This window comes from Eleginops maclovinus, chromosome 22, assembly GCF_036324505.1.
Source record: "Eleginops maclovinus isolate JMC-PN-2008 ecotype Puerto Natales chromosome 22, JC_Emac_rtc_rv5, whole genome shotgun sequence".
In the NCBI taxonomy this organism is placed as follows: Eukaryota; Metazoa; Chordata; class Actinopteri; order Perciformes; family Eleginopidae; genus Eleginops; species Eleginops maclovinus.
In genome coordinates, this window is record NC_086370.1 from 11121259 (window position 1) to 11131561 (window position 10303).

General features: G+C 38.1%; 1 protein-coding gene across 1 annotated transcript; it reads left to right on the top strand.

Moving 5' to 3' along the window:
• The first annotated feature begins 121 nt into the window (after positions 1-121).
• tmem87b (transmembrane protein 87B) lies at positions 122-9346 on the top strand. Its single transcript, XM_063874985.1, has 19 exons — positions 122-285; positions 1023-1083; positions 1175-1266; positions 1354-1488; positions 1589-1642; positions 1846-2005; positions 2257-2318; positions 2688-2871; positions 2953-3052; positions 3160-3253; positions 3913-3984; positions 5561-5669; positions 5805-5863; positions 5947-6050; positions 6137-6210; positions 6321-6391; positions 6558-6610; positions 6715-6745; positions 7645-9346. Exons 1-19 carry the CDS (start codon positions 136-138, stop codon positions 7684-7686), a joined length of 1707 nt encoding a protein of 568 aa, XP_063731055.1. The 5' UTR covers positions 122-135; the 3' UTR covers positions 7687-9346.
• Positions 9347-10303: the final 957 nt, after the last annotated feature.

A 10303-nucleotide genomic window follows, 5' to 3' on the forward strand; every position in this document is an offset into this window, starting at 1 on the left:
CTTGTAAAAAAAACGTATTCCTACAATCTGCTACGCTCCTACAGCACTTACAGTACGGCCCCGCCTGTGAGATCCTCCTGTGATATCCTCCTCCTGACCGCTCCTCCTACAGGAAGTGTTCATTCCCACAACGACATGGCTGCTGCAGTCAGGATGAGGACGTGGAGCTGTCCGACCTCAGGAGTTTTCTATCCATGGGCTGTCCTTTTTGTAGCTTTACTATGTACTATAAATGCGGTTGTTGCTGCACCAGAGACGGGGCTTTGGAAAATAACAGTTGTAAATGTGAGTATCTTACAGGAAACACTAATTATCCCCAGCACCGGTTAGCTACATTAGCCTTGTTATGCTCGCTCGCTAACAGCTTTGAGGTTGGGGACAGTGTTGAGATCTGTTTTTAGTTAATGGTATAACGTTTACCTCTCCCCACTGAAACGTGCTGCCTTATATAGGTTTGGATATAGTGTGCCTACCAAAAGAAATTCTATTGTTGTAAGTGAATAAGCATCGCCTTGTAGAGAAGGACTGGTGTGCACTTTGAGGTAAGCCGTCGGCTAACGAGTGGCTACATCTTAAGTTGGACAGCTGTCCAAAGACGCTTTGCCATGACATCGACAATCGTAACATATATTGTCCCACCCTCTCTTAGTGTTAAAGCACAGACTCAGTCCAAACAGAACCAGAACACCTGCATCAATAATTTAAGTGGAGAAGTTTCAAATTCCCTCTGCTGTAATCTCTGTCTGTAGATTTCGTTGCAGTTTTAGTAGTGCTGAGAGGCAGGGTGCAACTTGGAGAGGTTACCAGTCTTATTACAGACCTCATTCAGACATACACACCTATTGACAATAGTTTGTTTCACTTCAACCTCTACCAGATCTTTACCCTCTTCATAAACACAGAAAAGGCACAGTTTTACCCTAAATGAGGAATCAGTTGATTAAATTGTTTATGAATCAATACAAAAATAATCCTTTGACTCACTCCAGCTCACTCACAAACTTTATTTATCCATCCTGCAGACATCAAGACCCCTGCTGTTAAGGAAATCAATGTATCAAGACACCGACATTGAATTAGAAGGTAAGACATTAAAAATGTGCTTATATCACGACTTGATATGAACCCTTTTTTGTCCTCCTTGTTTATCGTAACATGTGTCTATGTCTTACAGTTGTGCATTTTAGCTGTCCTGAGGAGGTGATCTTATCTATTCACTGGTATTTAAAATACTACCCCTGTCACAATGAATTCAACAATATCGAAGTAAGTTCAGAAGCATAATGTTAAACTAATTATCTTTATACACTTGATTGTTTCAAAATGCTAAGTGTAGACTGTCATTGTCTGTAGGAAATGTACTCAAGAACACCGCTGAGTCGAGGAGAGAGCCTGGACCCAAATCCCCTCGGACAAGGAGAGTGCATCGAACACAGACATAGCCCAGTCACATGTAACAGTGGACTGAACTCCTTTCCAATGCTCAAAGTAGGTTTATAATAAGCCATTTTATAGTCACACACCTGGCATCGTTGCATTTATTAACTCTCAAAAACTGTCTGTGTGGCGGTGTGGTTGTGTTTTTCAGAAAGCAAAAGCTGATCCACGTCCAGTCGCGCCGCCTCAGCAGGGTGAACTGCCTGTAAGAAAAGAAACATGCTCTTTAATTTTCTTAATACTGTGAAATACAACAATGTGAGTTAAAGTCAGCAGAGATTTAAGAAAGATATTCCAGGAAATGACCAGGACATAATCAGCCACTAGTTAGTGTTTTATTATGCAAGTGTTTTTTGTCAGTGATTTTCACATACATCAAAACATTGCATTACTCTTGTAATAATGCAGGATGAAACATGGATTACTGAGGAGTATGACAGCAGCATCACGAAGAACAACAGCGTTAATATCAACAACAACGTCATTGCAACCACGTGGAAGGACGGGCCTTACCTGCTGGTGGTTAAGTTTGAGTCTAGTAAACCGGAGGCTAACTGGAATTTAACAGGTGTGTTTTTTTTAAACACACAAATACATTATGACAAACAAATAATAACCTGTTTATTTAACATTGCCTGGAAATGCAGGAAAAAGCAAGAAGTGGTTTGTGGTGCATGAGTGTGCAGATATACTTCCCTAATAAGAAGCTGACTCATCAATGTGATGCTGTTTTGCTCTAACCCTGCTGTTTCCACCTTTCCAAATAATAGTGTGAACGTGTTGGGAAACAATTTACTAATGACTGAATTCTTTTTCTAGTTAGTGTGGTGATGAAAAGCAGCCATGGCTACATTTCTATCACAGAATGGCCTCTCATGATTGTGAGTAGATGATTTAATACAAATATATGTACATTACTTTGATGTGCGCATGATTCTTTCGTGGCTTTAATGGAATGTAGTATTATCCTTTTTTATATTATGCAAACAAGTAATTGCACAGAAAATATTCAGTTTAAGCTTTAATGGGATAGTTTACCTAAAAAACTAAATAATATAGTCAGAGTTTTTTCAATTCTCTTAATATCAGTGAGATCTATTTGACATATAACAGTAGTATTGGACCCAAACCTCATCAATTTCTGTTTTAAGACAAACGAGTACGATTACTAATAGTCATTAAAAGATTTTCTTTCATTTGTAACAACTGCTCCCATGTGTGTTTACTAATCCCTCCCTGTGTGTTTGCAGTTCTACATGGTGATGTGCATAGTGTACATCCTGTACGCCCTGCTCTGGTTCATCTGGGCAGCGTGCTACTGGAAGGATCTGCTGAGGATCCAGTTCTGGATAGCAGGGGTCATATTTTTGGGGATGGTGGAGAAGGCTGTCTTCTGTGCAGAATATGAAAACACCAACGCCGTCGGCTCTGCTTGTGAGTTGCTCCAGAATGCCATTTTTTTCCCTGTCTACTAAGATTTTTAGCTTTTTGTAAATTATTTTTTTCCCCCTTCAGCTCCAGGCTTGTTGATCTTTGCCGAGCTGGTCTCTGCTCTCAAGAGGACTCTGGCTCGATTACTCGTCATCATCGTCAGCCTTGGCTATGGCATCGTGAAGTATGACAATAGTTATTTGAACACACATCTACGTTTGTTTTCATGAAAACTGCAATTATTGTACACACTTAACTTCCACTTTTTATTACATTGTTGTGTCCTTTCAGGCCTCGTCTGGGGCAGGTGATGCACAGAGTCGTGGGGCTCGGCATTCTCTACTTTGCCTTTGCTAGCATTGAAGGTGTCCTGAGGATAACCGGGGTGAGTTGTGATTATTTATTAAAAATTAGTTAATCTAAACCCAGTGATTTAAATCCCCAAATAATATTGAAAACAATTTAAATCAAAAGAAAACAAATAAATCCTCAAATCTGAGAAGCCTCAACGAAAGGGGTGTACTATGAAGGGAGATTAATGACAGATTGACACTGCTGGTAAAATAAAACACGTTTTTTGGGATGATTTTATAAGTGTCCGATGATCAATGAGCAGCCCGATCGTTTCACTGCTGCTCGATTGATCATGTGAACATGTATTAACAATGAATTATAAAAGCTCTGTGGTTTGTTGTAAGGTTGTGTTTTGAAGTAAAACTGACATCACAATCTTTCTATTTGTCTGGGGGGCCACAAATCAAGGGACGAGACAATGGCCCCGCTCTTATTACAGAAATAGTTCTGGCTGTGCTTGACTCCTGCAACATCTGGTTCATATCCTTCCAGTGTAAACCTCAGCAGCAACAATAATCAATAGTTATTATACATTCATGTTTTAACAATGTGGACATTTTGAGTTTTCTTGCCTTGGTGGGAGTATTTGGTGTTTTCTTCTTTGCACTTTGGTAAATGGATCTTTATTTTACTGGCCATGGTCTTTCTCCTCTTCCCTTGCCTCCGGGTCCTGCTCTATCCTCCTTCTAGGCGAAAGACTCTGACTTGGCACTGCTGGCCGACATTCCCCTGGCTCTGCTTGACTCCTCTCTATGCTGGTGGATATCCTTTTGTGCGCCTGCAACCTTTCCCCTGTGTGGTTCCCCTCTGCTCCTCACCTCCTTCACATGAGCCCACATTAGTCCAGGAGATGTTCATATGCTTCTTCCATGCACTATATGAGTATTTAAAGTACAACATGAATTTATTAATCATTATTCAACTATTTTTTTCTGTTCAATTGAAATGCTCATCCTCCCTGCTTCTTTTCTTGCACAATCAATGGCGTTTTGCTGTTCTTCCATTACTGGACATTGTCCGTCTGAATTGGGAAGATAATTGATTTGCATGAACACCCACCACCTTTGCCGGTGTTCTTTTGTGAAAATAATTAAATATGGGGGGCCACTAGGTTTGGCAATTTGGACAAGGTTCCGTTGCAATATATTTAATTCAAAAGTTGTTATAAAAAGGTAAAGAATGAATCATTTTGAATAGAAAAAGAAATATCAAGGCTGTTTTTTTATTCACTGCTTTCATTTTAGCCCTGGTCTCCTGAAAGAGAGTTCCAGACCAAAAACTGCTTATGTAATTGCTTTTTGAAGAAAACTTCTCCAAGATTACCATGAAGATTTTACTTTATAACAAATATCATTCTAATACGTGACCAAGGAGGCTAGGTTGAAAAAGTCAACGTTGACCTATTTGTACGTAACATCATTTCTGTTAAACAAACATAACCTAACACATATATTTCAGGCCAAACCGTAATCTTTTTCTCAATCTAACATAAGTTGTATTTTGTTTTGTTTCAATTCAAAACGTGTTATAAACTGACACTGTAGTACTGGAGAAAATCTGGATTTCTTTTTTTAGGAGTCTGCTTTGTTCTTTCACAGTAATTTGCCTAGCTGCAGCTGGCCAGTGACTGCTTTGCATTAATTCATTTGATCTATTCCAATCTGACTCTGGATGAAAGCGTTTGTTTATACTAGTATATTGTGGTTTTATAGGGTTAAAGTCTCCTAATAATGATAATAATAAAGCTTTATTTATATAGCACTATTCATACAGCAAGTGCTTTACAAAAATGGCACACATAACTAGTTAAAAACAAACAACAAGATCAGATGTTTAAAACGTTCAGATACTTGCAGCATAACAACAACATATACCATTTTAACAGGTTAAGAGACACATACAATACAAATAAATAAATGAAATGCAATCAAATAAATAAGGATTCCTAAATGATTCCTGAAATATAAGACACAAGACTAAGTGAATCGATGCAAAAATATGAAACCCTATAAAACAAAAGTAAACATATGTTTACAATAAAAATGAAACATATACTAGTGATAAAACCTTCAACATTATAATAAAGGGTGAGCGATTAAAAGACCAACTTAAAAGGAAATCTTGCAATTAAAACCGTTGAATAAATGAGCTGAAACCCTTTAAGACCTATGAAATCACTAAAACAATATAAAAGTAGGTAAATAATAAAGACTAAAAGACCATTTAAAGGGGGGTGTATCTAATAAAAACCTCGTCTACAAAGATGTCATACATAGATTCCTTCTGTAAAATGTTGTCCATGTAATGTCGCCACATGTTTGCCTTGACTGCCACTAACATCTTCGTCAGCCTGGCACAAACCATCAAGACTCTGAAGCTGAGGAGAAACCCCGTCAAGCTGTCTCTCTACAGGCACTTTACAAACACTCTAATATTTGCCGTCATTGGTGAGTGATTTTCTCTCAAAATGATACACTCATCATTATAGTTATCGTATTTTCAGCCATATAAAACCTGTTCAAACTGACGTGAAGTATCCAGAAAACCGTCTAACAGCTGTGTCTCAAACATTTCCCTGCCAGCGTCCGTCATCTTCATGGGTTGGATAGCAAAGAAGTTCCGGCTTGCAGATTGCCAGTCTGTGAGTATGGTTGTGCACATTCATCAGCATTACAAAGAACACGGTAACATGTTATCTTTAATTTGACTTATGTTTGTGTGAAGGATTGGATTGAGCTGTGGGTGGAAGATGCTTTCTGGAGGTTCTTGTTCTCCGTCATCCTGCTAGTCATAATGTTTTTATGGAGACCCTCTGCAAACAACCAAAGGTGAGTAACACATGAGGACTGTTGAAATTATGAACATTTTACAATAGGACACTTTTTAATTGACCACTTAATTTCAACGTCCACAGGTACGCTTTCACACCTCTCATGGATGACTCTGACGACGAGGAGATAGAGGAGTTCATCGCCTCTACAAACATTGGTACGGGAACATCATGGGAGTGTAACCCAGTACATTTGAAACATTTGCAGTGTCCAATATTGTTGTAACATACATATATTTATTATTTCCTATGTGTTTTGTCTTCACAGCTGAGGGCATAAAGTTGAGATCATCTAAAACTGAGTCGAATGGCTCCGTGAAGCCTGCAGAAGCAAACCCAGTCAGTAACACAACGGCACAATTTTGGGATTTGTAGTTTTATAACTGTGGTTAATTGAATATTAAACATATCTGATAAGATCAGCTTTCCAAGTTTAGGAAGTCTTCACATATACCAACAGGTGGCAGTGTTTGCTTCTTTTCACTCCCTTTTTCCACTTGTCCAGGAGGAAGACCTGAAGTGGGTGGAGGATAACATTCCTAGCTCTCTTACTGATGTGTAAGCATCCGTTCAGATTTATATTCATTAATCTGCCAAAGTGTTTTCATACAAGGCAATTGTGATTTCTAACAGTCTCTCTTTGTTACTGTTTGTTACTGCAGAGCTCTACCAGTCCTGCTCGACTCAGATGAGGTAGGAATACATTCAGAATCTATAAATATTTATAATAACAGGACTCGCACACCTTATTACTTTATCCAGAGACATCTGGTCTAAAGAAGTGGAGACGACTCTTTTTGTCCAAAAACAGTATGAGAGAGAGATGTACTCGATATATTACTGACTTATTTTAGAGTTACTGTGTTGGTGAATATATGAGGACTGACTTCATGTCACATGACTCTTTTTCCTTTAGTGTTAGGCACATTTTTTGTAGATGCCTTGATCGAAATCAAACACTTAATACCTGACTACGCTAAACCCCTGCTTTGAGCTTTGAGCTGGGGATTGTCCAATGATAGCTCAGTAACAGAAACCTGTCACTCGATGAATCTCAAATAATATGCGTGATGATTAGACCAATACTTTCTGAAAGAGTAACTGCTCTGACAATGCAGCTTGCCCTGGTAATGGCTTCTGACAACATCCTTACCCTCTGCTTGTGATGTATCATGGCATGCATTCAAACCCTAAAGATCCAAGCTACATCACAGCCAGATGTGGTCGTGAGTACAAGTAGATAGCTTTAGCTGGTCAAATCTGCTGCCTATTCCAGTATTCAGTGTCCGATTTGGGACTTCCAAGGTCAATGTTACACATCTGTCAGAAATTAGGGACCCATTGTTTAAAAAGTTACCAATAACTCCAGGTGGTACTGCTGCCACTGTTATTGTGAACTGCATTTGCTCTGCCAGGATGGAAACCATGAAAGGCGGAGCAAAGTAACTAAGGAGATGAGAGGGGGTAACAGTATGTTGCTTCTGAAGTTTAACAGGCAAAAACATTGGTTTCCTGTGAATCACTGTCCAAAAATGAAATGTTAAATAGTGTGGACAATAAAGGAAGTTCATATTTGCTGATTACTTTTACAGGAAATCATGACGACCAGATATGAGATGTCAAAGCTGGAGTGAGGCAAATCATTTCCAGATACGGAGGGAGAGAGTCAGCTGTCCCTAGCTCTGCAGCGGGGTGTTCTCCAGGATTTCCAGGCGGTGGTGGTGGAGTGCCATTGAGTTTTTCAGGGGATCTTCCAGTGAGGCTTCTAACTTCGCGGGGTGGTACAGACCACAATGTAGAGGGAGCTCTACTTATTTCCTCAACTTCTCAAGAGCTAAGGACTCTTCCAGAGAGAACCTGTCTTTTCACTGACCAAAAGGTTTTCCCTGATCGTTATCAGTTTAGAGCATTTCTTTCCAAAGAGAACTTTTCTTTTTATATTAAGTGCTGTATTTATTTCTGTTTTTTTCATGTGGATTTATTTTATCAGAGAATGAGGAATAGTGGGCCTCATACATGAACATAGTCTCAATTATTCATTAAGTGTCTTTTTTTGGGGGGAATCTAGATGTGAATGGTCTGCTGAATAAGATAAGATGCTTATTTATTATGGGGCCTTTTTTTCTCAGTAATTGAATACGAAGGACTATTTATTTGAGTTGTTTTTGAGGCCAGAGGAGAGAAAGAGGAATTACCTTCTGTGTGTATATTCATTCATTTCTAGCATTCATTTTCATGTGACTAAGTGAAACACATTTTGATTTTATTTCTTTCTTTGCCAATTTTAAAATGAATAATTCAAACACATTGATAGATCGTTTGCTCTTATGCACTTTGAAGATCACAGCTGTGAGTAAATGTAGTTCTTGTGTGAGGCCTATCTGTTGAGGTTATTGAGAATAAGTGTTCAGTTCTCCAGACATGCTCAGTATTGGTGTGTGAATGAGTATAAGGGGCGAGGAAGCATAAACTAGTGATTTGTACAACTTAAAATTAACTGGGTTCAGTAGTGTATAATTGGGGGGTGTAATCAGGTTTTGATTACCTTATGTGGATTGTGTCTTCTGAGAAAAAAGGAGCAATATACTGTACGTATGTCATCATGGAGTTAAATCATTATTTATTTGTGTTCTAAGTGTACTTATAAGTTGTTTAAGAGTGTCTTTGCCTATGTTTACTCCAAAGTGTGTTTACAATGTGAGCTTCCTTTTCTAACAGCAGCTTGTTTGATTTGTTTGCTGATATAAAAAAATAATCAACGTGTTGGTTTTATAAGCAACGTAATAACCTTTATTTTCTGTCAAATGAGGCTTATTATTTCTGAAAATGGCTGCCCCGGTGTTTTTGTCGGTGTAGTTTTGGAACACTGTTGTAGTCTTAATGTCTGTTGTCTTAAGTAAATGTAACAGCAAATACTTTATGTATGGGCCATCCCACATTATGACACATTACATAAGTTATGTGGTTAGCATAAGCACAAGCTGATCACTAAAGTTAATAATGTCACTGTTCGTTTTTGTTTTTGGACAGAAACCTGGAATAATTGTGTTTATGATGGCATACTGTCTTCTGTTATATAAAACTGCAGACACCTGCAGTGGACCTTGATTATTTGTACAGATGGGTTTAGGCTGATTCCTGTTATTTCATAATTCCACAGGTGGAGAAGTGTCTGGATAATATGCCTGCTCTTTTTCTATGGGTATCATGAAAAACCTTTCATACCAGCAGTTTTCTCCTCTCTTCCTTCTCAGGAAGTGTGTATGATCAGAATAAATAATCAAATGCAGAAGAGTCTTGGTTTCCTGGTCTTTGATTTTCAGTATTCATTTGGCAAATAAAACATACATATCTTACCATGGCTGTGATTTTAAGGCATCATTTCAAATCTGTTTCTATTGTCTGTCTTGTGAACACAATATTCAGGAGTTCAGGAGAGTAATTGTAGGAAATCTGTTGAATGTAAGGCCTATTGTGAGGTACATGATACTGAAACACTTAGGAGATTTGGAAAACAACCCAGTTTCTAAAGTTACCATGAGTTTCAAGCCATTAGCTCCAAATAGGCCTGTAACCAAGAGTGCTGAAACCAAATATATATACTAAACCGGTTAAACTTCTAAAATGTTTTTAGAATCAGAATCGGTTTGCCAAGTAGGTTTACACATTAGGAACTTGCTTTGGTGTGAATGGTGCATACAAAGACAAAGAAGAAAGGAACAAACAGTACTATTAAAAAAGCTATTTTAAAGACTATTGGAACAAATTATTAAAAAATATATATACATTTACAGAAAGTATAAATATGTGAGAAAGTACAGTAAAATAATATATGACAAATAAATACTATGTTAAAAGTGGAGAGCTGTGCAGATTTAAAAAGATCTAGTGCGGTGCAGTAATGTGCAACATGTTCAAAGGGTGGTGCAGGTTTTACAGTATTAAAAAGAACAAGACAGTGTTTGCCTGATGTGCATTCATGTAAAACATAATGTTTGAATGTGGTAAAGTTAAAGTGGCCATTAAAAGTTGCAATGTTATCCAAAATGGACAAATGCACAACCAAGGGTTGGACTTTTTGTTATCCTTTTCCATTTCAGAAAAAGAACTTGCCGTAGGCCTCTGCTGTATTATTTGGTTCAAAAGTAGCCTACCTGAACAGCAACAATACAATTGTGAAATCCCCAATAAAACCATCATGATCTCTTTGTGGAGACTAACAGGAAAACATGGACTTAGTTTGAGAAAAGC